Consider the following 27,636-nt stretch of genomic DNA (forward strand, 5'->3'; position numbering starts at 1 on the left):
CTTTCTGTAACTCCGATAAACTTCATTTCACTTCTCATCTATCACTGTGTTTGTTTGATATATGATATATTTATCTAAAATGGCTGATCCAAACAAACAGTGATTTATACAGGATAATTATCAAGAATTTATTTTCCTTTTTCATACCACTTTATATATAAGAATGTATTTCCTACACTTAAATAGACATGGCTTCCAAACAGAATGAACATAAAAGAAGAGATGAACATAGGGTGAAAAACTAAACTATTACTACAATTACTCAGGAACAAAACAGAAAAATATTAAGGGACCTTAAGACAGAGAAACAAGTAAAATAATATTTTTCATTTGTACTTTCCAGTGTGAATAAAACGCTTTACTACATCTAGTTGCATTTACTGCAGGCCTGATCAATGTTTGAACCAAAACTTTCCAGGTTTTTGAGGATCCATCCATCTTCTATTCTACACCCTGGACTGGTGTCCAGCCAATCACAGGGCACATATAGACAAACAACCATTCACACTCACATTCATACCGATGGACAATTTGGAGTGGCTAATTAACCTAGCATGTTTTTGGAATGTGGGAGGAAACCGGAGTACCCGGAGAAAACCCACGCATGCACGGGGAGAACATGCAAACTCCACACAATGGAGATGGCCAAGAGGAGAATCGAATTCTGTCTCCTCTTGCACAGGTAAAATGCCGTACTTCACGAAAGTGTCTTTTCATGGGATAACACAAAAGAAACAACACTTTGATACAATGTTGTCTGTGTTGTGCATGGATAAGTGTAACATGTACCGTATGTCAAAATAACTCAACACACAACGCTTAATATCTAAAACACATAGACCAAAAGTGAGTACACTTTTATGTTAAACTGTAAAAAAATTGACTTTTTTTTTTTGCATTTTGACGTTCTGCTTAAAACCTCTTTGGACAGTGGTCACCAACCTTTTTGAGCGTAAAGACCTACTGCCTTGCTAAAGAAGATGTTGTGCAAGGTGTGTAACATCCACCAGCTCCATCATAACATCATGGAGGCCCAAAAGAAGATTCCAGAGGCAAGCTGTAATATTTGAGTGAACACGGCAAAATTTTGTACTCACTTTCGTTGCAAGCCGTTTAGCCATGGATGGTGGTGTGTCAATTTGTGAGGGGACCGTAAAGTTAAAGTTCTACAAGCTTACATTGTATCAAAGTGTTGTTGACCCGTTTAGATATACAATATTTAAATTTGATATGATGTCTTATATTCGTCTTTTTGCAACTCAACTGTAAGAATGTGTGACTGTTCTAGTAGTGTGACAGTTTAAAGTGTTAACATTTTTATTGAAAAATGAAATTGAACATAAAATACACATAAAAACATGATCATGTAGTGGAAAAATAAATTAGTTTGAAATTGATGTGTGTGTCCTCAGTTGATGTGGTCCTTGGCGGTCGAGATGACAGAAAAGAAGTTTAAAAATATTTGCGTCATTTATTTTTCCCCCTCCCCCCCCATATTCAGCTTCTCACAGCATGAAGGCTTCGGGCTTATTTTTGACACCAGATGCCCTTCCTGTCGCAACCCTGGCTGGGCACGGAAGCTAGCCCGGAAGTGTGTCCCGCCAGGGATTTTAAAAAGTTTACAAATAAGTCTATAAAAAGGCAGAAAAAGTAAAACGTACTCATTTACAACCGACAAAGCTGTTTTTGTGTCTCGGCTACAAAAGGCCACAGAAAACAGACTGTGAGTTAAAGGTCGAGTAAAAAGTCAGTCTAGTGAAATAATATCAGATATACTGTTGTCAGCGTTTGCTGCGCCCGTGACGACGCGGGTGGTGTCGTGGATGGGGTGGGCTGTGCGGGCGCTGGTGTCGTAGCGGCTGCTGGAGGAGGAAACCAGGGTGGAGCTGGTGCTGGGAGAAGACACGCTCTGCATGGTACTGGTCAGGTTTTCCAGAAACATCTGTGGCCTGTAATGCTAAGCAGGAAGAACATCTTCCTGTCACATTGGACTGCTACTACTACTACTACTACTATTACTACTACTACTACTACTACTACTACTACTACTACTACTACTACAGCACTACTTTATCCTTTACTGCATGTTAATAAACATTCTGGTCAAATGGCCATTCCATACCTGCGCTTTCGTTTGCAGGTGCTTTTATAGCATAATTGCATGAACACAATATAGTAATATTTGATGCTGCCAGACAGTTATTTATTACCCCCACAAAGCACAGCAGCAAGGAAGTGTATATAATGAGACCACTGAGCTGCTCTACTTATCAATGTCTATTTGTGAATGAATGTTCATTCATTCATTCATTTTCTACCGCTTATCCATGTGTTGAAAGATATAGTCATCATTCATGACGGTCGCTAGCGGCTTGGACGGGGAAAAAAGTCTAGTGTACCCTGTTTAATTAGCACATTCTACTATTAATCTATTATATCTATTAAAGTGTTTTTCAACCTTTTTTGAGCCACGGCACGTTTTTTTACATTGGAAAAATCTTGTGGCACACCACTAACCAAAAATGTTACAAAATGTCACCACGACCTCACACGTGCATCAATAAGTCTACGGGAGGAACAAGGTAGGTGTTGCCACACGGACCAATATTACATTGCTATGCCAGTCTTTACACCACAGACACTCCACAGTAGCCATGTTTTTACATCACATCTTGTTCTCTTCCCAAATGACCTTTTGGGAAACAATGGTATCCTTGGAAAGGAATATTCCAATCTCTTGTCTACATGCGCCGTGAAAATCAACCAGAATAGCAAATGGGGCATGCCCAGTAAAACGTAAACATCAACATCACGTGATACCGGAAAGTTTTTCTTTCACTTGTTGGAATAACTCCGTATTGCCAGTTTTTCGTCTGTCCAGTCTTGAAATTTAGTTTGAATCAAAAACAAACTTTGCTTAGTCCAGTGCCGATTGCTGGCCTCCATTTTTAAAAGTGAAGAACGTCTGGATCTGCGTGTTACGTCATATCTGAGCATGCGCTGAAAGAACGCACCCGGGATCAATTTAAACAGGAAAAGATCACATTCAATCTTGATAATATTTTATAATTGAACTCGGGACATGTTTTATATAGATATGTATTTTCTTTTTTAATAAAACTGGACTTGTGAATAAAGTATAGAAGTGTTTAGATTATGTTCCACAGATGGCGCTAATGCACACCAAAGCTGCTTGCCAACCGCCAATAAACAACAGAAGAATTTCCGTTTGAGCGGGCACAAGATACCTCAATTGGATTGGTTCCAATTCTTTCCGTTTCAGCAAATATACCAAATGCAATTGGAATATTTGGGTCCATGTATTCATGGATATTGACATAATATTTGCAAATGATGATTAATCAATGTTAATTATAAAAAGTCATATTGGATAATTCCTCACGGCACACCTGACGGTTTCTCAAGGTACACTAGTGTGCCGCGGCACAGTGGTTGAAAATCACTGATCTATTCTACTATAAATCAATTCAATACCATCTACATATTTGTAAAGTTGGTCCAAATGTGGCCCATCATGTGACAATTACATACCTGAGGGTCGGCTTGAATTAGAGAAAATAAATCCAGGCCTACAAGAAAGAGACACAATGATCAGAGTTGCAGTTGAATATCACACGGGATCCGTAGGTGACTCAGTAGCCAACTCACTCTGCATGTCCGTGGGGATGGTAGCGAGGGTGGATGGGTGGAAGGGGACTGCATAGTCAGCAAGTGTAGGGGTCAGATATGAAGTGTCCAGTCCCTGAACCGTTGGTACGCGCATGGTGGAAGGCTGATACGTCAATACTCTGATAGGAAAGTGAAAACACTTGATATTCAATGTTGCCAGTGAAATTGAGTCGAGTGATCAATTGTTTTCACACTTTTCCAATCATCATGTACTTTGAACTTACCCCTTGGCGTGCATGTCCTCGTTTTTAGAAATGTAAACACAGCGTTTCTTCAGGGGAGGGTCTGTGCTCTCCTCCTCCTCGTCATCATCAGAGGAAGACGAGCTCTCCAGAGTCAAATCAATGACATCAGCCTTCTTAGTGGGGATGGGCTCAGGAGAATGTGGAACCACCAAAGACTGTCGAAAAGGAGCTGAAGATAAAAAAATATATAAAGTGAAATATTTGCTGTTGTTTAATGTGTCTTCAAAACCAAATGCGGTGGAACATCAGTTTGTCATGAATCTGTTCCAAAGGTCAGACAAAAATCAAAATGTAAATCTAATTAAAACCCAAATTATTAACACAAAACAGATTTTATAAAGAATACCTGTCGTTATTTTAAGAAAATAATGCTAAACGCATATAAATGAGGAATTAAATAGATTTCGGGCTGCACGGCGGGCGAGTGGTTAGCGCGCAGACCTCACAGCTAGGAGACCAGGATTCAATTCCACCCTTGGCCAATCTCTGTGTGGAGTTAATGTCGGTGCTCATGATTCCACAGTAAGAAAGACACTGGGCAAAAATTGCCTGCAACAAAAACTATGACTAAACAAAAAGAGCATTAAGGCTTGTCTCAATTTTGCCAGAAAACATCTTGATCCCCGAGGCCATCAGGAAAATACAAGACAAAAGCTGAACTTTTTTGTGTGTCCCATTACATCTGGCGTAAACCTAATTCCGCATTTCAGGAAAAATAACATAATACCAGCAGTAAAATATGGTGGTGGCAGTGTGATGGCCTGGAGCTGCTTTGCTTATTCAGGATCTGGAAGACTTGGTGTAACCTCCCCTCATATTCCTTTGCACCCCTAATGATTTATTTGAAGCATTTTTTTTCCAGGGTGGAATGGTTGTTGTTGTTTGTGGCCTGCCACTGGGACGGCAGTGACACCATAACGTACAGACGTAATGCAAACAATGTACTCACACTCAATTTTTGTAACCGACTGAGACGAGACCTTCACAGCCTCTTTCTTTGGTCTCATCGGACACCAGGTACCGTCCTCTTGGAACTTGATTTCATCCACATCAGAACAGTCATTCAGGATCTCCAGGAATAAACTACAAACAGAAAACCAAATTTAGCAGCCAAGACGACGATGGAAGAATACGTAGTACAATGAACAATTTCACTTTTGTTTTAGCATGTCATAGAAAGTGAAAAGGAAAGCTAAATTCCACATGTGCAGAACTCAACATTGGGTGCATGCCCATGAAAAATAATGGTGGTGTCGTTGGATCAGGTGAAAGACTGTGCTCCTATAAAATGGAGAGTAATAACAAAGCAGTGTAAACTCCCCGTAACATTTCTGTGGTAGGAACAGAACTGTAAATGGAAGACCTCCTCGACACTTGAGGAGGGGCAGGTAGGGGACTCACGGGGAGGCAGGTTTGTAGGTGAAGAGACGTGAACTAACCCGTCAATGATGAGACTCTCATATGCGGCCTTCTTGTCACAGACAGGACAGATCCAGGTCGGTTTCTTTTCATTCATCTGCAGGTAGAGGGCAGCGTCGAAACACTGAAGATGCGAACACGTGACTGCTCGGCATGGAACTGTGAGTCGCATCTTGCCTAACTGAAGGTGAGAAAAGAAAGAAAATGTCAACATTTTGGCAAAAGCACCAGTTGTAGTTTGTTTGTTTGAATAAATGTTGTATTTACCGGGCACATGAGGGAGACTCTGAGGCTTGTTGTTGCAACCTCGCTGTCCGGATCTGCAGTCAGCTTCTCTTTAACTAACAGATGACATACATTGCATTTCAATGTGTGACAAAGGATCAAATTTAAAGCATGGCACTCACAAAATATCCAGATTCCAGTGTTTTTTAGTTCCCTGTTATTCAGATGTTTTCCACAATCAATAATCCAATGGAAACACTGACCAAGTGACCGACTGTAAGTCGGCCGTATTGCGACATGTTATGGAGAAAAACCTGTCTTTCTTGTACTTCTACCTTTTTGTACATGCATCGTAAATTCTTCTGTCAAACTCAAATATGCTCTCATTTCTCACTTATAGCTTTGCTTAAACTGTCTATCACCATCATGCAACATTTCAGACAAAAGCCTAAAACAGACTGGTAGTCTTATATTCATGGGTCTTGAGTTTTTTAGGTTAAAGAAGCCAAGTACATTTTGGACATGTATTTTTTTTTTTATATTTACAGTGGAGCCCCAGTTTTTTGCCTCGGTTTATGTACATTTTTTTGGCACGTGTGTTGTTGTGCTACTAATACACTGCCTGAGTCCAACAGTGTTCATAATGTATTTTTATCACTAAACGTCCTTGTTAGCAATGAGATCAGCAAGGATACCAACAAGGGTGTTTTGTATGAGTTACTCTTGAATTCAACAGTGTTTCTCGAATTCTTCATCAAAATGCTGGCAATTGCAAATTTCTTCAACTCCAATTTGGCTAATTTTACAGCAAGTGACAAAAAAGAAAAGCATAGCCATGAGGTGAGGAACACTAGTGAATTCAAGAAATAAGGAAATAGAAAAGAGGGAAAAGCATAATAGGTCTCCTTTAAATGAAGGTAAAAGTAACCTTAAATATGAATTCCATCCCTTTCATTCATCATTTATACCGTATGTATTTACATGCATTTGCAATTTGTTTTCTGCATGTTTAACTATAATTATAAAACTATAAAATGGATTTTGCCTTACTGGAACAAATTAAGTGGACTTACATGATTTCGTACGAGAAAAATTGATTTTCAGGTAGACACTAACCAAGGTTCCACTGTACTTTTAGTAAATAGGATTAGGACTAGGAGCTAGTATATATGAAAAATAGCCTTTTGGCTAATTAGCCAAATTATGTTAATTTCAAATACAATTAGTTTATGAATATGTACAGTCTGTGTGAAAAAAAAACAATTTTATGAAAGTTATTGCAGTGTGCATGTACTTAGTGCTCTGGAGTGGTCTGGGTTTCTGATGCCCTTCATCCTCAGCCTCTGCAGGAGAAGTGGTGACGTGAGCTGCCTCACCAGGTACACAGACATGGAGTAGGTCTGCAAAAAAAAAAAAAAATTAGGAGGGAACGTCGGCATCACTTAACAATTCCCACTAGCTCATAAGAAAAATCACATATCATTCATTCATTCATTACCTTTCCAATTTCAGGTGCCCATGTAACTGAAATCTGATTGGGTACTGCAGAGGACAGTCGCACCAATGAGGTAATGTTCAGCGGTCTTCCTGGTCTCTTCTGTTCTACGCCATTTTTGGGGGGTGGTGCAAAACCCTAACAAAAAAAAAAGGTAAATCGATCGTCTCAGACAGAAATGTCCACTGTATAAAAACTGTTATCCCTTGCCGTTTATTCCTCTCTCCGACAACATCCGCAACAATTATATGCATCATAGACAATGTAATTTAGCAATCCAACCACGCCCCGGATACCACCATGACACATAGATTGCAATCCTGTGACAAATACTGCTTGTACACCCAATTTTTGGTTGTAAAAATCATTGTAAATTTACACTCATATGAAAAAAAATTGAATTACTCATTTAATTACAACATTAATGACATTCATGTATGTAATGTAAACGTCTGACCACAACTGTAAGTAAAAGTAAAAATGTTATACTTAAAAGTGGCTTTAGTTAAGACCTTATTGAGTAAAATAAAAACTTACCGGTAAAGGAAAAAGTTTCCCATTAACCTTTATACACAGACCGTTTGGATAATTGTCTTCTTGAGGGCAACTTGTTTCTGACAAGCAAAACCTAAAAAAAAACACAAACAAAAAGTCATATAGAAAGGCCCCTTTCCGTCATTAAAGCCAACCTAGAAACGTTGAAAATAGCTGCAAAAAACTACCTTAAGAATCAATTACTAGTACTATTATTAATATAATGTATTTCATTGGCAGCATGGTGAATGAGTGGTTAGCGCGCAGGCCTCACAGCTAGGAGATCCGAGTTCAATTCCACCATCTCTGTGTGGAGTTTGCATGTTCTCCCCGTGCATGCGTGGGTTTTCTCCGTGTACGCCGGTTTCCTCCCACATTCCAAAAACATGCTAGGTTAATTGGCCACTCCAAATTGTATGAATTCTATGAAAGGTATGAATGTGAGTGTGAATGGTTGTTTGTCTATATGTGGCCTGTGTACCCCGCCTCTCACCCAAAGACAGCTGGGATAGTCTTCATTGTGTGAAATAAGTATTTGATCCCCTACCAACAAGCATTGTGACTTTCACGGAGCGGTTTGGTGTTCATGCAACATACAAGTGAGTCCTGTCCCTTAAAGAAACTACCATATTTTCCAGACCGTAAGTCACTCCTGAGTACACGTTGCAGGGCCAGCCAAACCAAAAAAAAAAAAAAGTGCGACTTATATTCCGGAACATGTGGTACTCCTAATCTCAACTCATTATGTAGATAAAGGACATTCTAACCTCCCTGCCACCATGGGCAAGACCAAAGAGCTGCCTCAAAATTCTAGACCTGCACAAGCAAGGATGACTGTGAGAAAGGTGGAGCACAGTCGGCAAGAAAAATTGAGCTCTTGGCATGCATCAATTGGACTCGGTGGTGAAATTGTGAACATGACTCCAGAAACTGCATTCCTACTGTCAAACACGGAGATGGAAACATTCTGCTTTGCGGATGTTTCTATGAGCCAAATCAACCAAATCTGCGTGCAACCCCCGGTGATCAACTACAACAAGCACCTGACCTCTGTGCTTTGGCAGCAAGACTTTCTATTTCTACACCAACTACTAGAACATCTTTTGTATTGCCATGAAATACTTGCATACTTCCATCTTTTTGTTTTGTTCTGCTATTGAGCATTCTCACCTCAATTGGATTTGAACCATATAATCCCTTCTGCCGCCTGGAAGAAAATCCCTGGGAAAAAAAAACAAATTTGACATTATATTTCTTATATATTTGACCAAAGTTTACATGCCCTGATCATGGACATTAATGCCATATTAATGAAATGATTTATAAAAGCTCTGTCTATCCCCGGGTGAAATGGACAATTATTTTTAAAAGCACAAATTATTTTTTACAATTATTATTTTTTAAAAAAATTGCAAGAATTTCCATTTTGCACAAAATGGAAATAAAAAAAGGAGGGAATTTTCAAGCCCTACTTAGAACCTCCTTAAGATCCAGCACTTGCAATATTTCAAGTGGTCTTTTAATTTATTATTATTTTTTTTTTATCAGGAGTGTATGTAGGTATGTATGTTCCGCTGCCTTTCTCTCCACCCCTCGCTTTAATTTGACGACTTTCGGTGCTCGGGCTTTCAGCTGTTCAGCCCCGAGACCGAGACTGGAACACAAACACTCACCTGGATATGCATACTTCTCGAACTTGCTGTGGCGTCAAGGCAAAGATAAAATACTTTTCTTGGTGGAATCTCTGCGTAGTACTTGCTCCTAAAAATAACAGAAATAGTAATAAAATGAGGTAAATATAAAAACACAACACATATTCACTTTTATTATGCTTGGTCTGCCATCTACTGGAAGAGCGTTTCACTGTTCCGCCTGTCACCTTGTGTCATTGACATTGATTGATAAACAAAGATACTTGTACATGTTGTATTTTCCGTAGTCAAAAGCAAAATGATAGAATGTAAGCTACTGAAATGACATTGCCGAGTATCAGTGTTAGAACAGCGTTACCACTGGAAGACAGAGACAGACCAAGGCTGGAGGGCTTGATGAGGACGTCCAGCACGTCATAGAAGGGCAGAGACTTCATCAGCACATCGGGGTGGACAGGGGGAATTGGCGTTGCAGGGTGTGGAATATTCATGCTGCTTCTGATTTTGCAGGCGCTTCAGCAGTAAAACACTGGCAAGTATATTACGCCACTGACTCCTGCAAACACACACATCACATGGAACACTTTGTCAGTGCTGACATGGACATCAGTATGGACTATTTATAGTCCAAATATGCCATAAATGCAATCACTTAACATATTGGAGAACAGTTGTAACAATTAATCAGTGATTATTGGATGAGACAATTATTTTGGTAGTCGATTTATCATTTTTTTATTTAAAAATGTAAATATCCTCTTATTTCAAGCTCTAAAATTTTTTAAATTTCTTATTTTCATATGATCTTTGTAAACAATTCAGATACTGCAGCTTTGACAACGGTGATGGACATTTTCACCTCTTTTCTAATATGTTGCGGACCAAACCACTAACTGTTTGTTTGGTTCATACTGATTTGGTCCTAACTGATTACTCCATTAATCCAAACAACAAGCTTCAGATTAATCGATCATTGGTTGCAGCCCAACTGTGTAACTGTAAAAATTACGTAATATTGAATGATGGTGACTGAAGCCACACCCAGATCAATGATATCAATATCAAGAGCATAATAACGCCCAACATTTCACTCTCTGTTGCAACATTTAAATAGTAATTATTTTTTGTTCCTAAATTGTTCCTAAAGGTCCAACGAAAACCAAAACATAAGAAAACAAAGGTTTTCCATAGGACATAATGTAAATGCAATTCTTTGTTTAAAAAAATATATACAGAACACTTACTCATAAAACATTATTATATATTAACAATTATACATGAGGATTGAATGAAGCCTTGTTGATGTAGCCTTCCTGTACATCCTCCAACAGTGTTTCTCACTTTTATGAAATTGATGCTACTCGCTATTTCTTTGGCCCTGTGGCGGCGACTCAGCCACGAGTTGGGTGCTTTGTTTGGGCACTGGATTCCATGGAACAAATACAAATACAGTACAGGGCAAAGTAAATAGTTTCCTATTTCCTAAAATGTTCTTTGAAAACCAAAGAGGTTTGACTGTAATTAGATTACCTGACAACAATAATGGTATTAGTGACACTATTCTACTCAGTATGTCCTTTCACATCGCCTAAAACACAGCATCTTTCCATCTTTTTATCCAGTTCTTTGGAGAAGACTCAGTGGGAAAAAGGGAATGTTGCGTAGTAGTATCAGAATGGTAATATCATAATAGTGGGCCAGGAGTGTGTGATTCACTTCCTACCCTGGTTTGATGAGTTGTATCTTCTAAGCAAGTGCTTTGTTATGCTTTGTTACACAACCAATGTCCCCTTTTCTATAAAGGGCAAAAGGTCAATAAATGCTTTGGAATGATTTGGTGAAATTCGATGAAATGATTTGGAATTTTTTCAGGATATTTGTGTAAAAGAAACAATCATTCCCCCCATCCCTTTCACAACGATTAATGTCGACGATACTGTGACTGACATTGCAACACTCTTTGTGTAGATTACTGCTTAATAAAGTGATGATAGTAACACACACACACACACAAATGGCTGTTTTGTAACATCGTGTCTTGGATTTCGGAACACGACACAGCTTCTAAAACGTTACAAGCAAACACGTAGAAGAATAAGCCGAATGGGCTGCGGGGTTAAACCGTACGTTTTTAAATAGTGTTTACCAGATTTGGCCATTCATAACTAGTAGAATTCGATCTTGTACTTGATGTTTTTAAGTTGAAGCACATCGTTGCTTTAACACAAGCGAGGTAACTTCGTGCACTCCATTGTCATCTTATGAACGTCTGACACGGTAAAGTTAATACGATATAAATGTCTGTTATTATGATCTAAGTACAAATGAAAATAATAACCAAATAGTTACTTTAAGCGGGGTTTCTTCTTGACGACTTGCTAGCCATCAGATGCTAGCGTTGAGGCAGCAAAACATAAGGTTTAAATGCTGCTTTTGAGAATGCAGCCTTTTTTCAAGTCAACAAAAAATAATAATCGGCGCATTGTCGACACAGACGGTAAGGTTGACTCAATAAGGAGGTCACAACCACCGAGACTTGTTATTTTCGCCTACCGGATGCTCCCCATACTGCGCCATCTTCTTCTTCCTGTTCATCCCGCCCAGCGCGGTTACTTCCGGGGGACTCAGCAAAGAAGGGGAGGGTGGAGTACGGCAAGTCCAATTGGACAAATCAAGCTACCAAGACAAACACGTTCACAAATTACATTAACGTCAACAAAAAGTGACAATAACAAAATCTAATTCCACTAATGGTTTATTAAAAGGACAACAAAAAGAAAACCTGCAATTGAATATTAATATTTACTGTACTTCTTGAAACATACTGACGGACATATTCCATTTGAGACATGGCCGAAGCCATGAACCATGGACATAGACGCCGCATCTAGAGCTGAGCCGTACGTCAATGTCGCCGCCATATTGGGTGAGTCAAAGCTGTGCTTGTGCCTTTTTAGAAATGAATACAAGTTAATTCCTCTTATACATCCATACACACAGGCACATACTGATATACTTGGGAAACCGTTCACAACATTCATTTAAATGTTTTTGGTGCGTAAGTGTTTCCTGAGTATATTAGTAAATGTGTCAAACTTTGTAGAAAGGCGCTTTATGAAAGTACATTTAGTTGTATTCATTTACAGCGTAGCCTTGACCGATCGTTTATGGAGGCGACAATGACGTATCACAGCAGTTGACAAACACACTCGATGTCACTTCCGGTGGCTGTCACTGATGTAACCACGCCCCTTGCGCTACCTCGGGTGCTCAGGACTTCCACCTGCTCCCTGTAATGAGACATAATTGACGAAAAACTTGAATCACTTTGGTCCCATGGACTTTTAAGACATGAAAGTTTAAAAAATGTCTTTCAAAATGCAAACTGCACTGTTGTATGGGGTGTTTAAGTCTGTGCACAGGTAAAAAGCACATATAATTATAAAATACATGTCCAAAATGGTTAATATACAGAAAACATTAAAATATTCGTATTTAGATATGTCTATTTTAATGACATGTTCATTTTTCCTAAACACAGATGAACTATGCTGCCCATACGTTACGGCTAAGTTTGTCTTTATAACACATTAACTTTAAAATGGACATCAAATGTAAAATTGCTTTTTTTTTTTTTTTAAAAACTGATGCATTTTCGCCTTTGTCCAGACTTCCACCAGCGCATGATCATGATTTAATTCCAAGCCAAATGTTAGTCTGGCATTGATGGAACTAGCAGGCAGACAGTGAGGCAGCATGGTTAGCCATCTTTATTCGGATCAAACAGCTGTTACATGGTGCTTTTGGCCACTCCCGTCCCTTTCCGTGTGGACAGCCAACCCTCTCCCAGCTGCCTTGCAGGCGCTTTACTTCAGGTGAGCCAACCTGCCTCTGGCTTCTTTCACCTTTTCCAGGCCATAGAGGTCCCTCTTGGTACGGGAATATGTGACCGGATCTGCTGCCCGACCATCTTGACGTGATAAAGGGCTGTAAAATGACAATGCTTAAGAGAGACATGAAAAACTCCAAATTAAACAAGCAGGCAGCTCCTACTTTGACAGTTTTATATATCAAAGTGCCAATCCAAATGATGTTTCGTCATTAAAAGAATATTAAAACAGGCATTTTTGACACTGTGAACAAAGTTTTGGTACAACTAATCAAACGCATAAAAAGACGTGTCTGCTGACAATGATAGATTTGGAGAGAAGCTTTGTTTTGACTAATACAGAAGAACCTTTAGAACAATTCTATTCACATGTGGGACAAGTGTTGAGTTGCTCAGTGGGTTACAAACTGGGCAAGGATTGGTGTGGGGATTTTTCTAAGAATACAGTGCAAGTCTAGAAGCAGTAAGGAACATTTTCAGTCTGCAGAGAAAAAAAAAATGAAGATTGGTTCTTTGCCCATGTGGCAAAGAAAATCATCAACCAGAAAATAAAAACCAAAGCAAATCAAAAAAAATGTATTTACCATCATCCTTTATAAGCTAACAGAAAAGAGTACTCCTATCCAACTCTTCATGTGAGCATCTTGTTACCCTAACTTTATTTTCCCATTTGGACTTTGACAGGAGAAAGTTAGTGAGGCTGTGAAGATCTACGGCTGGGGAGGAGGAGGAGGAGGAAGAGAAGGGACCCGAGGGAGGCTGAGGCCATCACTGCCTGCTTCAGCTGGGCTGCTCCTGGGCTGCAGGGGAGCAGCAGTGTGGTCAGCGAGAGAGGAAAGTGAAGGGTGCTTAGGTGACATGGGGAGGCTTGATGTTTGCTCGGGCAGGTTAAGATAGGAGGCAAAGGGGGGAGAAAGAGACAGAGGGCGAAATGCTTATTGGGTGATCAGTCCATTGGCCGCTTTTCACCGTGTTTCTTTGTAAACTCTTCAGCATTCTTCAAGAATTTTTTACGGTCCTTTGAGTATTCTTCTGCTAGGTCTGCCCTCAGGGGATGCTCTGGCTGGGGATCGTTCACCAGTGCAATGAGGGATTGAATAACTGCGAGACAAAACACACCAACACACAAACCTTGTCAGGAAATCTTCGAGGAAGAACATTTTCGTGACAAATAGCTTTCATTTAAAAACACTGGAAACTGTTGCTCACTTCCAAAAGGACAAAAACTGAAACGTAAGAGACCTCAGGCAATTTTGCTCAAAGGAAACAAGGCAGCAATGCAGTTCTTTATCATGGTTAATTGGTTCCAGACTAGACTGATGTGGTGAGCAAACTCACCTAACATTATAGTAACATTACCGACAGCTAGTAACCCATGTGGAATATTACATTTCATCGTAATGTCTTCTCAATGCCTTATACCGTCCAACCTCGTTTATTGATAATTAGTTCCAGACACGATATGGATTAGTGAATTTCAGCAAAGTAAGACTGGGTGTTTTTGTAGTTATGGCACAGAAAACAGGCGCAGTTTTTAGCGCGTGACGCTGTGGAGGAGCAGTCATCACATTGATGCTAGATAAATTAAATAAACTACGACAGAAATGTTTTGCACATGGTTGAATATTTATTCCTTTTAAAGTTGATAATGGTGTTTAAATGTGTGTTTAAGAAAGCTGAATCCAACTGTGTTCAGTGTTTACATTTCTATAAATATTTATTTAAACATGAGATCTGTAATAGTTGTTATCGTTGTCATTTTTTCATGTAAATTGAGGGATCAAAAGCAGTATCGGCCCAACCAAAATCGGCCATCGGCTGAGGGTGATGGAAAAAAATCAGTATCGGCATCGGCCCTAAAAAAAACCATATCGGTCGATCCCTAGTTCAGACAATTAAAATGAATAAGCTTTACTTCCATTTCTTTTCCACTGGCATTTTCAAGTAAAGCATTACATAGATGGGTGTTAAAAATAACATTAACAATCTAAAATATTCTCATGTGGTCACAGTTCCCCCCCTTTAATGAAATGGTCAACTTGCTAATTCTACAGAGAAAACCCTTTTGATGAAGATGAGATGAAGAGAAAGATGAGTACTGTATAAACCCACGCAGCACCAGAAGGGCATTTATGGTAAGAACTATTTTATTTGGTATGGCTTAGCTGCAGTATAAGAAAGTTATTAGAAAAATACAGAGACAAATTGGATATTTGTCGCTAGTGTAGATGAACATACGTTTAATTGCAATGTGAGCAAAGAGCTAATAAACTCCAAAGAAATGCACCCACCTTGGTCAGTTTTGGTGGCTGGTTTCCAGTTCTCTGCACTGATCACAGGCAAACACACCTGGCCCTTCTCGTCAATGTTGGGGTGATAGATCTTTGTTTTGAATGTGATCTTGGGAGGCTTGAAAGGATACTCGGTGGGGAAAATGATCTCAATTCTGAATGCTCCTTTGTCGTAAGGAGGGTTGTCCTGGTAGGGAGAGGAGAGGATTAGCAAAGGAAAGTGATGCCATGACCATGTCAGTGCAGGACAGGTTGTGTCCAAATTCAGGGTCTGCAGCCTGTCAAGGACTGAAATCCGTAACCAGGATTTAGCCTTCTTCCCATCGACAATGACATCACCAAAAAGACAGCAAATGAAGGGAAACAAAGACTTTGTGACACGTTGTGACAAGTTATTTTTTGTCATTTAGGAGGAGAGATGACAACATCTGCTGACAAGAATCATCAACCTTACATTTTAAACCAGTGTTAATCCATTCCGGAAGGCCAAAAATGTTACCGCAAAATTATACATGTAGAAAAAAGATGTCACTTATATCGATACAAGATGCGATTGCTGCAAAAACCACAATGTGGCAACAAGATCTGCCAACACCACCTTCCTGTTTTGACATGTGTTGTTTAGTGATTCTCACCTCAAGAGTCTGCTTTTCTTTTGATTAAAGCAGCAAAATAACCCAACGTGGAGTCAAACAAAGTTGGAAATGCCCGCATTTTGATAAAAATGTGAAAAACATTATGGAATTTTAAAAAAGAACTCAAGCAAAACACCAAGGTGGTGTCCATGTTCATCTATCCGCCACAAAGTCTTCATTTAGATGTCAAAAAATCCCAACTATCCCTGTAAGAACACAGTTGCACTCATGCAGTGTATTAATAACACCATGAAACGTGTGCTATATTGTAAGAGGCAACATTTTGGCACCAATTTTCCATTCTAACCGAGGTTCCGCTGTATTTACAATGTCTATACTGCATGTAAATATAGGTCAGAAAACAATGAGGCATCCTGTGCAAAATCTACCTGCAGGTCTGGTGATATGACTTCAGAGATGAAGTGAGTGATGCTTTGGCATCGCTGATACCACATCTTATGTGGTGTTTCTCCCATTTCACTTAAACGTTAACATTGGGTTTCATTCCTCACGTACACAATGATTGTTTTGTTATTTGCCTTTCTTTTAAGCATCAGTTTGATGCAAATGCACACTTCCATCCAATGGAGAAGAAGAGAGACATTGGTCTGACGCGTTTGAAGGAACCTCCATCAAAGACGAACAGCCTTTGCAGGGGATGACGCAAAAATGCACACATGAACGATGCAGACCCCGAATTTGAACAGTTGAGGAATAGTTGCTTACAGGAACAATGAGCCCTTGCCAGGACAATAGGTTTGAGTCGTCGACTTGAATGTTTCGGAAATTTTTCATTCCAGATTTGCGAATCTCTTCAAGTTCCTGAAAAAAAAAGAAGAAAAAAAAAATAATGAACATATATACGCAAAAGAATTCAAAGGACAATATATATGACACACTACAAAACTGTATCACAAGGTCTCGTCACCTTCCACAAACAAGTCTATAGGTCAGACTTTCCACCAAGTATTATATATCAGGCTGGCAGTATCACTCTTACCACGCCTGATGTGTTCACAGCCACACAAACAGTCGGACATCACATGCTCTTAACACTATACAAAAGTTCTGCTTGGCTACAATTTCATACGTGCAGCAACGTTTGATTGGGACTAGAGACCCTGTATTGTGGGTCATTTCACTTGTGTAATTAACTCTTCGCGGGGTATATCTGGATGGACATTCCATATGGAAGTATGACTCTTGATGAGGATGAGATTAACGTTCTGGAGTGGATTGAGGAAGGCCTTATTGGACATGGATTGTGTTTTGTACATTTAAAAACAGTTAAACTGCAATAAAATTACCTTTGAAACAATGATAATGCAGCAACACGGACCTCATGTGCCAAGTTAAGAGTTCTGTGTTGACCGACTGTCTGTGAGGGCCTGAACGCGTCACGCTGAGCGTTTGCGTGTGTGTGACGCTGTAGGTGTGGCAACATCTATGTTTGCTGATATTCTTCAAACTCAAATGTGAAAATAGTTAATTGTATAAATCGATCATGGGTTCATTGTTGCAGCTCTATATATATATATGTCACATTTAAGGTGAACACACACAGCAAGGAAGGATTGTCATGACAAAACACACACCCACATACATCCATGCTGGCACTGTAGCCAATCCCTCCTCCGTGGTTGCATTTCACAAACTTAATAGAAAGATTGTATTCGGTGTTGTACAACATACGCCTCCTGGCAGGAATATCAGTGTATGTCACATGGTGCCTATCAAATAGAGCTGCAACACTCAATGAATCAATGTTACAGTTACAACTATTTTCCTATTGCATTTTTTTATTTAAAAATGTAAGTTTCTTCTGATTTCAGCTTGTTGAATAAATAAGCAGACCAATTATCTTTTTATCCTGTTTTAGGCAAAAAAGGATATTCACACACATCAACTTTAACTTTGGAAAACAGCGATGGGCATTTTTTTTGCCTGTTTTCTGAAATGTTGCAGACCAAACCACATCATATGGATTTGTTTTTTCCACTTTGCAACATTCTTCTTAAATATTTTTTGTGTCTTATGTAGTCTTTAAATATTAACTTTTTCTGCAACTTAATTTCTTAAATTAGTTTCCCATATTACGACGTAAAAAGTCCACTTGTTCCTTTAATATTTCAACTTTATGAAACTGAAATTATGTTATATTTCCTCATCACATCATTGCTGCAAAATTAAAACATTTTCATTTACAATTATTTTCTCTGAACAATGCGACTTCATTTTTGCAAAATTACTGATTTTTTTCTTGTTAAATTATATTTTTAGAATGTGCTGCAAGCCACTAAACAGCCCTAGTCCTCCAATGACCTAGGGGCCACGGTTTGGACACCCCTGGCCTAGGGCATTAATAATGAATAGCCACAGCAAACTTCAGATTAGTCAACAAAGGAAATAATTGCTAGTTGTTTATTATAAAATGTCTTAATGACTTCAGATATAAAATAGCGAAATGCTACATACGGAGCACCAATTAATTTGCCACAAATAAATCATTCAGAACCAGAATTATATTCATAATCAATTTAATATCAAATTAAAATAAAATTAATCTGTATCATCTGTCTAGGGTGTACCCTGCCTCTCGCCCAAAGTCAGCTGGGATAGGCTCTACCATAGCCCCACAGCCCTTGTGATGATAAGCGGCAAAGAAAATGGATGGGCAGAAATTTCATAAAAACCACAAATTGTATGTAGTAATGGCTAAAAACACCGGTATGATTGGTGAGCACATCGTTAATCTTTAGATGTAGTAAATACCTTATAGCAATAAACGCAATGTGAAGCTTTGTAGTTGCATTTATGATTATTACTGTCGATGTTGTGTGTTCTTTTTCCCCCCCATAATGGCAAAAAGGACTGCCTTATTTGGAATAACTCTTCGCAGTTTATTGCTATGTCATAAGCCTTTAAGCCGTTCGTTTTATGCTAACGACAGTAAATAGTGTAACTAGGCTCAAGTAGTGATCAGAGTTTGGAGTACGTCCATTACCTCACGCTATCTGTTATTTTTTAACCTTACATTATCATCGTGTTAAAGACAGGAAGTGATAATGGACGGACAGATTAACATGGTTGACAAAAACGAAACAGGAAGAGATACAAGTGCTAATTGCGTACTCGTGTTGGAATTAAAAATGAATGGAATATCATACACGTATTACAATCCTGGAAGTAATGCTAATTGCAGATAAAGCCGAATATCGAAGTCATTTACGGCTACATTGTCCGCCGAGCTAGCTTAACGCAGATGGCAAGTTAGCTGATTAGCATTAGCACCGCCTTGTGCCATGGAAACTCGCCGTTTTATATTCGCAACAACTGAGCACAATCACTTCACCACTCACCTCCAAACTACTCAAACGACACTACTATGCTGGAAGAAACCATTAATTTAGTCATTTAAATCTTTAGGCAGCTCGTCGATGCTGGCCTAATTTGCCGGCTGCTTTGCTTCCAAACACAGCGGCTAGTCGGCGCTTTTATTGACCTCCCGTTAAGATAAAATGTACTTTCAAGCGGACATTTCCGCTCATAACATCTCACACAACATGGTCAAGTGTCATCTTGGCCCAAAGACGGCCAACATTCATCGGCGAAAACGAGCGATTACAGGTGACTACAACGAAGTCGGATGATTTACCTTGGCCAGCCTCCTGCTCGCCGCCATCTTGAAATTTCTCTACTACTTCCCACAATCCTTTGCGCAGGAATATGGGATTAGGGTTGGGGGGTGCTAGCGGAACACACTCGAATGAGGTTGAAATCATATGGGTCGAAATGAAATACTAATATATATTATATAATTTACACATGTGTATACAATTTACACTAGTAAAGCATCAATATTACATTACATATTACTTACTTATACAATATACAAAAAACACTTTACATTTACATCCAATGTACGCTAACATATGCTTGACAACAAAGTATCCTTATTGTAAAATATTGGCTATAATAGTGAAAACGGACTATTAAGTATTGCTGTACTATATAATTGGACATAAACAAACGTGAGACTATTGTCATAAATGCTTAAGATAATGACACTGCAATGTAGGTGGAATTGCAACGAGGCGGCGTGACGCAAAAATACTCCTTTTATTGTCTCATAAAAGTTTTGTAGTGTTTAAAAACACGTTTAACAAACACAGTTGTTTGTGCTACAACTCTTGATGCCTCGCCATGGATAACGAGCAGCTAAAACATTACTGCCCCCTGTAGGCCAACATCTGAATCACAGCTCATACACAATGGACAAATGTATCATAATACATTTTTCAGGACGTCCCTAAAGACATATAATATACACACAATATAATACTACATAGATCAACTCATAATTATTTTTATTTTATATGTATAAATCTATATCTATATATCAGTATGTGCATATTACTAAAGGCAGCAATGTAAATGATTATTTTAAACGTTACAGAGGTATGTTCACGTAGTAGTTTTGGCTCCTTATAATTTTTGTTATACTACGCAGGCATTCATCATACATAGTTCTAGTATAAAATCTCAATAGAACTCTTATGTATTCATTAATTCATTTTCTACCGCTTATCCTCACGGGGGTGCTGGAGCCTATCCCAGCTGTCTTTGGGCGAGAGGCCGGGTACACCCTGGACTGGTGGCCAGCCAATCACAGGGCACATATAGACAAACAACCATTCACACTCACATTCATACCTATGGACAATTTGGAGTGGCTAATTAACCTAGCATGTTTTTGGAATGTGGGAGGAAACCGGAGTACCCGGAGAAAACCCACGCATGCACGGGGAGAACATGCAAACTCCACACAGAGATGGCTGAGGTTGGAATTGAACTCGGGTCTCCTAGCTGTGTGGCTTAGGAGCTAACCAATATGCCAACTCTATGTATGTATTTATTTATTTATATAATCTATATTTTCTGTGTGAATAAACAAAAATAAGACTTCCATGTAATGAGGTTTGCCTTCCTGTAACGTGACGGAGGTGCTTTTAATTGAGAAGTCAACGGATCGTCAAGCTAATTGCTTATTAGTGTATGTTGTTCCTGAAACACTAATGGCAATGCACATTTACAGTCATAAATACGACATACTCTATAGCGGGTACATCTCCGCTTCACTCAAAGATCTTTAAAAGCACAGAGCTGCACTCTCTCCTGGCGAAACATGGCCAACAGGGATGGATCGGCGAGGACGCTCAGCTCGTGTCGTCGGTCGTCCGACTGAGAGAAATCATCGGGTCCTTCTCCGCAGCCACCTTCTTGGGGGTGACTGGGGTAACCCGGGTGCACCATGAGTTCTGCCGTCACCACGTCGTCTTCACAAGAGGACATAGTGCAGGACGCCACAGGTTTGGAGGCATAGCTGAGGGCTCTCTGCAGATTGGAGACAGACATGTTCTGTCCAACTGTGGTTAGTCCCAGATAGACATCAGGCCACCTGTGGATTTTCAAAGGGTTTGGATTGTCATTCATTGGATATTATAGCAAATAAAAGCATCACCAATACTCTACAGTACTCCCTCGCCTGACAACACATTCAATAAATACGGGAAACAGGGTTGAATATTTTCTTCATAACCGTTTGTATATTAAACTCGATCTGATGTCAGCTTCCGCCCGTTTGCGCATCACCATTTTGTGACATGTGAACGTGTGTCACAAAGACATTGAAATAAATCATACAACACAGCGGAACTTACATTTCAGCTGCTGCATTGAACAATATTTTGAGCATACTCAGACAAAATATTATGCTTCATTAACGTAAACAGCGTAGACCGCACTCAATGCGACTAAAATTGAAAATTGTTTTACAAAGTCGCAGCTTTCCATGGTGTAAAAAGAGGCAGTTTCTTTCATGTTGTCTCCTAAGCGGAGTCAGTGACTTCTCTACAAGAGAGGAGAAATATGATCTCAGGGAAGAAGTACATTTGAAACACTTCCATGCTAGGACTACGTTATGCTAGCCATAGCATTTCAGTATGTGGAATCAAACTATGGAATGGATTGAGTAAGGAAATCAAACAATGCACAACGATGAGCCAATTCAAGAAACAATACAAGCAGTTGATGTTTGCTAAATACAAGGATGAAGAGTCTTGAACCAGTCATGATGTGCTATATATATCACTATATTGACACGCACTATGGTACACATTATGGCATTGGATGCTCATATCACCTACTTCGGTATGTGACAAAAAAAAAGAAAAAAGAAAAAATAATACAAATATAAAAAATATAAAATTATAAAATATATTAAAAAATATGAAAAATAAAAAAAAATATATCAGAAAGCAGGAAGTGAACAAATGTAACAGTTAGAGATTGTAAAAGTACCAGATGGAGGGGTAGGATTTATTTCTTCCTACTCCTTTTGGACATGTGGAACTGGGAACTGATTATGGGATGCATTCAATTTTGATCTGATGCAGGATGAAGAGTCTTGAACCAGTCATGATGTGCTATATATATCACTATATTGACACTTACTATGGTACCCATTATGGCATTGGATGCTCATATCACTGAGTACTTTGGTACGTGACAAAAATAAAATAACAATAAAAAAAAAACTTAAAACTATATTAGGAAAGCAGGAAGTGAACAAATGTAACAGTTACTGATTGTAAAAGTACCAGATGGAGGGGTAGGATTTAATAAGCTTTGCTTCTTCCTACTCCTTTTGGACATGTGGAACTGGGAACTGATTATGGGATGCACTCAATTGGAATCTGATGCATGTTCAAATGAAATAAAACCATTACCATTACCGAGCTCTCGTATTCTCACTGTCCCCTAACGAAAAACTCACCCACCTTATTCCATAGCGCCTGAAGACAGGGATGGAGTCCAGAGCGTCTTTCTCCACTTGAGTGTAGAATCTTTGGAGATGTGCTGGCAGCCACGTGCAACTGTGCAAACCTGGCTCCACCGGAACACGAGTGTATGGGATTCGGTGATCTGACAGCACCTGTGCAAACACCTCACGCACCTCTGAAACACAAAGTCAGAACCACCTCAATCATGGACCAGGTGGCTGAATAGGGCTCTTAAAGCAGGAGAGACAGGAAACAATGCAGCTGGAACATCTTTGGCTGGACAGACAATGTTATTTCTACTGACAAGAATAAAGTTATTTCAATTTATTCTTTTATTATTGACTTTATTGTCTTACTAATTTAATTAAGACGCATCACATTGAATTCCACATGTTGTCATGCATGGCACTCTCCATGGAAAAAATTTACCAGACATGAAATATGAATTACCTGGCAGTACATGTACATGCTGATGCCCATCCATGTGATGGGGCAGATGACCTGTCAGTTCTTGGAATAGCCTGATCTGATCTCTCAGCTCTTTCTCCACCTGAATAGAGAGACACACTTCAATGGATTTTATACTGGCCTTGTTCTGCCCTCAACCTCGCGTTTATCGAGCCCTCAACCCTGGTGAAGTAGCAGAGAAACATTTCCAAAGCAGAATGTTTCCACCTCCATGTCCGACTGTCTGACTTGGATTCTTTGGTCAGAAATCACACAAATCTTTACTGAATGCTGATTGGCCAAGTTTTTTTTTTAGGAGCGTTGAGCATATTTGTTATCCAGTGAATCCTTACCTTACTTTATGTAACAGAGCTATTGTTTTTGGTATTTTTACATTTGTGTACTGTATATGTGATTTCCAAAACAAATTCGAATCCAGCATGAAACCCCAAAACTTGTTTTCCCTTACTTTATTCATTTCGATACTATCTATACTGTAAGATACACCCCACTACACCCCGGGAATTTAAGAAATAAACGAGAAACATAACTTGTAACTTCGAAAATCAATGCAGTGGTCACTTTTTTATATTAATGGCGGCGAAAAATTTATCAAGCCACCAAGAATAAACAAAAAAAAATTTCTGCTGTTCAACAAAGCGCACTACTGCAGTCTTACGCAGGTCTAAATCTCGTCTGCTGTGTTCCAATTCAAACGCCTTGTTGATGGGTTTGTAGTCCATTCCAGTCTTGTGGAGGTCTACAATCTTCATGATGGTCATGTGGTCCATTCCAGTCTTGTGCAGGTTTACAGCCTTGATGCTGTTGCAGTCCATTCCAGTCTGGTGGAGGTCTGCAATCTTGTTGATGGTCTGGTGGTCCGTTCCAGTCTTGTGCAGGTCTACAACCTTGATGCTGTTGTAGTCCATTCCAGTCTTGTGGTGGTCTGCAATCTTGTTGATGGTCTGGTAGTCCGTTCCAGTCTTGTGCAGGTCTACAGCCTTTGATGCTCTTGTAGTCCATTCCAGCCTCATGTACATCAATAATCTTGTCTGCTCTCTTTCACATCAAGCGCCTTGTTGATGCTTTTGTAGTCCATTCCAGTCTTGTTGATGCTTTTGTAGTCCATTCCAGTCTTGTTGATGCTTTTGTAGTCCATTCCAGTCTTGTTGATGCTTTTGTAGTCCATTCCAGTCTTGTTGATGCTTTTGTAGTCCATTCCAGTCTTGTTGATAGTATTGTAGTCCTTTCCAGACTTGTGGAGGTCTGCAATCTTGTTCCAGTTCCAGTCTTGTGCAGGTCTACAGCCTTGATGCTGTTGTAGTCCATTCCAGCCTCTTGTACATCTATAATCTAGTCTGCTCTCTTTCACATCAAGTGTCTTGTTGATGCTTTTGTAGTCCATTCCAGTCTTGTACAGGTCTTGTTGATAGTATTGTAGTCCATTTCAGTCTTGTGGAGGTCTACAATGTTGTTGATGGTCTTGTAGTCCATTTCAGTCATGTGAAGGTCTACAATGTTGTTAATGCCGTTGTAGTCCATTCCAGTCCTGTGTGTACAATTGTGTTGATGCCCTTTGTAGTCCATTTCGGTCTTGTTCAGGTCAACACGCCTGACGGACACCTGCCACCAACTGTCAAGACATTATTCTGGATTTTTTATTTTTATTATTTTCTCTCTCTCCAATTGCAGATTGTCATGTTTTTTTCGTTTTTGTCTTGACTGTTCAAAGTATTGATATAAAACTGAATAGTTTATCTAATATGTTCTATTCTAACGTGTTGCACATTGCGCTGTAAAAAAAACATGATGTAACAATAAAATGAAACAATATGACAATAAATGGGGAGTACCTGTTCCATATTGAGCTGATTTCTTTCCAGTGCCTGACGGAAGCCCATCTTGCCGTGGAAAAAGCCGCATTCATTGGTGAGTGTGGAGGTCTTTCTGAGGTTCTGGCACACAGGGGTGCCCTCTGTCAGGTTGGCATGGAGACCAATCGGGATGCTGTGTCTGACGAGGAAAGCAGCAGTTTTCCCTCAGTCTGTGTACATGTACATCCAGACAGTAAAAAGTCTATACATCTGTGGGGGTCTTTTATACTATTTTATACTACTTTTATACATTTTCTATGTTTCTTTGTGGTTTCAATATTATAAGTAATTAGTATAATATACTATCAACCAATACAGCTTTTCCCTCAAACTAATCTTGTGTAATCAACACATTATGCTTCTTTTACTGTGATGCATCTCGCAAATAAACACTGTCTGTACAAAATAAAACAAATATGCAATATGTAATGCAAGTTATAGAAAATGTGCTATATGTATTTTAAACATTTTGAAAAGAATTATGAGCAAAAGTCAACGTGTTCTACTATCAACTAATTATGACAGGTTTTTCTAAATTCCAAATAAGAATCAAATTAAATAATGCTGGCAATGATACCGTTTGTTTATACAGTCAGTGAAATTATAAGATGGTCGTATTCAACATGTTGTTATAATAAGCGCTCTTGTAAATTCACCAATGAAAGAAATTATTATAAGAGCTCATTTATCTGCCCCAAACTTACCTTTTAGCCAAATCGGATGCTTGTTTGGCAGCAGATGCATTCACCAGCAACGATACGCTGGAAATTCCCCCAGCCAGGAAGCAGTCCACGATGCCCTGATTCCTCTTGGGGCAGTAACCAAAATCATCTCCTGTGACCACCAGCATGATTCTGGGCTGCGGCATTGTTGCAGACGGCTGTGCGGGACAAAGATGACATCACATCTAAGGCTGGTAAGAGAAGTAGCACGGCGTTCGAGTGGTTAGCGTGCAGACTTCACAACTAGGAGACCCGAGTCCAATCCCACCCTCGGCAATCTCTGTGTGGAGTTTGCATGTTCTCCCTGTGCATGCGTGGGTTTTCTCCGGGTACTCCGGTTTCCTCCCACATTCCAAAAACATGCTAGGTTAAATAGCGACTCCAAATTGTCCATAGGTATGAATGTGAGTGTGAATGGTTGTTTGTCTATATGTGCCCTGTGATTGGCTGGCCACCAGTCCAGGGTGTACCCCGCCTGTCACCCGAAGACAGCTGGGATAGGCTCCAGCACCCCCCACGACCCTCATGAGGATAAGCAGTAGAAAATTAATGAATGAATGAATAAGAGAAGTGGCGTGTAAACAACAAGTGAATGGAAATTAATTTTCTCTCGCTTATCCTCACCTCCTCGCGGGGGTCTCTTCGGGCGATAGGCGGGGTTCACCCTAGACTGGTCGCCAGCCAATCCTCCTCCAACCTAGCATGTTTTTGGAATGTGGGAGGAAACCGGAGTACCCGGAGAAAACCCACGCATGCACGGGGAGAACATGCAAACTCCACACAGAGATGGCCGAGGGTGGGATTGAAATCGGGTTACCGAGCTGTGTGGCTCATGCGCTAACCACTTCCCTCTACCCTCTGTGTAGCCTATTGTTCATAATTATTATTTATAAAACATCTAACACGTTTTTCAAATTAACTTCCTTGTCCTTCGGAGGAATTTAGAGTTTTGCCTCATTTGTTATAATGTTTTTTCTTTTGATGTTCTAAGACAGGAGTGGGCAAATGTTTTGACTCGCAGGCCACAATACTTTAACAAACATTATGAGGGGCCAGACTATATATTTTACTGTAACAGTCCACCTGGAAGTATTGTATCTGTAAAAGTGTGTATGTTTTGTCTCTTTTCTTCAGCACTTTGTCAAATGTATCAAATAACAGTTACTTAAACCATGAAAAGGTTGGCTCATGCCATGATGCCAGGTTGTATGTTAAGTTTAAATTAAATACTTTGGAAAGAACGGGAGGGCCGTATTCAAACACTTGGCGGGCCGGATGTGGCCCCCAGTCCGTAGTTTGCCTACCCCTGCTCTAAGTGAACAGTTGTGACATGGGCTTTGAAAAACGACCAGTCCAGGGTCTACCCTGAAGTCAGCTGGGATAGGCTCCAGCATATCCCCGCCACCCGGGTGAGGCTAAAGTAAGAATTGACGGACTTTGAAAAGAAACGTCCTTTTTTCAATGGCGTCAATGTCACACCAAACACATTTTCTTCGATGAAGGTAAAATAAAGAACCACATACCTTTATCCATGGTTTTCCAACGTTAGTCCATGATTGTCGAGTCTAGAAAGGCGGACGTGTTTTATTGACACTTGATTTACACTTCCTACTTGTCACCATCTTCCTTGGTATTGCTTGGTGGGGGTCAAAGCGGCTTCAGGTGCACTACTGCCA

General features: G+C 39.7%; 3 protein-coding genes across 5 annotated transcripts; all 3 read right to left on the bottom strand.

The window, feature by feature from the left end:
• Positions 1-1,470: 1,470 nt before the first annotated feature.
• On the bottom strand, positions 1,471-11,916 carry pias2 (protein inhibitor of activated STAT, 2). 3 transcript variants are annotated; one of them, XM_058070138.2, is made up of 14 exons: positions 11,814-11,916; positions 9,640-9,816; positions 9,282-9,369; positions 8,779-8,829; positions 7,612-7,702; positions 7,078-7,212; positions 6,874-6,979; positions 5,622-5,695; positions 5,375-5,535; positions 4,885-5,018; positions 3,915-4,104; positions 3,670-3,809; positions 3,553-3,590; positions 1,471-1,957 (listed from the first exon to the last, which is right to left on the bottom strand). In XM_058070138.2, the coding sequence occupies exons 2-14, from the start codon at positions 9,749-9,751 to the stop codon at positions 1,748-1,750; spliced, it is 1,530 nt and encodes a 509-aa protein (XP_057926121.2). In that variant the 5' UTR covers positions 9,752-9,816; positions 11,814-11,916; the 3' UTR covers positions 1,471-1,747. The 3 variants fall into 3 exon arrangements, with proteins under 3 accessions (XP_057926121.2, XP_078645351.1, XP_057926123.2); XM_078789225.1 differs by lacking the exon at positions 11,814-11,916 and adding an exon at positions 11,610-11,805; XM_058070140.2 differs by lacking the exon at positions 11,814-11,916 and adding an exon at positions 11,599-11,805.
• Positions 11,917-13,012: 1,096 nt separating this feature from the next.
• Positions 13,013-19,852, bottom strand: LOC131127856 (ubiquitin-conjugating enzyme E2 L3). The gene is made up of 4 exons (XM_058070151.2): positions 19,731-19,852; positions 16,802-16,897; positions 15,441-15,627; positions 13,013-14,250 (listed from the first exon to the last, which is right to left on the bottom strand). Exons 1-4 carry the CDS (start codon positions 19,755-19,757, stop codon positions 14,096-14,098), a joined length of 465 nt encoding a protein of 154 aa, XP_057926134.1. The 5' UTR covers positions 19,758-19,852; the 3' UTR covers positions 13,013-14,095.
• Positions 19,853-20,174: 322 nt separating this feature from the next.
• Positions 20,175-27,591, bottom strand: ydjc (YdjC chitooligosaccharide deacetylase homolog). The gene is made up of 6 exons (XM_058070148.2): positions 27,484-27,591; positions 25,943-26,118; positions 25,218-25,377; positions 23,368-23,467; positions 22,915-23,092; positions 20,175-21,533 (listed from the first exon to the last, which is right to left on the bottom strand). The coding sequence occupies exons 2-6, from the start codon at positions 26,104-26,106 to the stop codon at positions 21,215-21,217; spliced, it is 921 nt and encodes a 306-aa protein (XP_057926131.2). The 5' UTR covers positions 26,107-26,118; positions 27,484-27,591; the 3' UTR covers positions 20,175-21,214.
• Between the last annotated feature and the right edge of the window lie 45 nt (positions 27,592-27,636).

Source organism: Doryrhamphus excisus, linkage group LG3, assembly GCF_037039965.1.
Source record: "Doryrhamphus excisus strain RoL-2023G ecotype Guam linkage group LG3, RoL_Dexc_Guam_v1.1, whole genome shotgun sequence".
NCBI classification, from domain to species: domain Eukaryota; kingdom Metazoa; phylum Chordata; class Actinopteri; order Syngnathiformes; family Syngnathidae; genus Doryrhamphus; species Doryrhamphus excisus.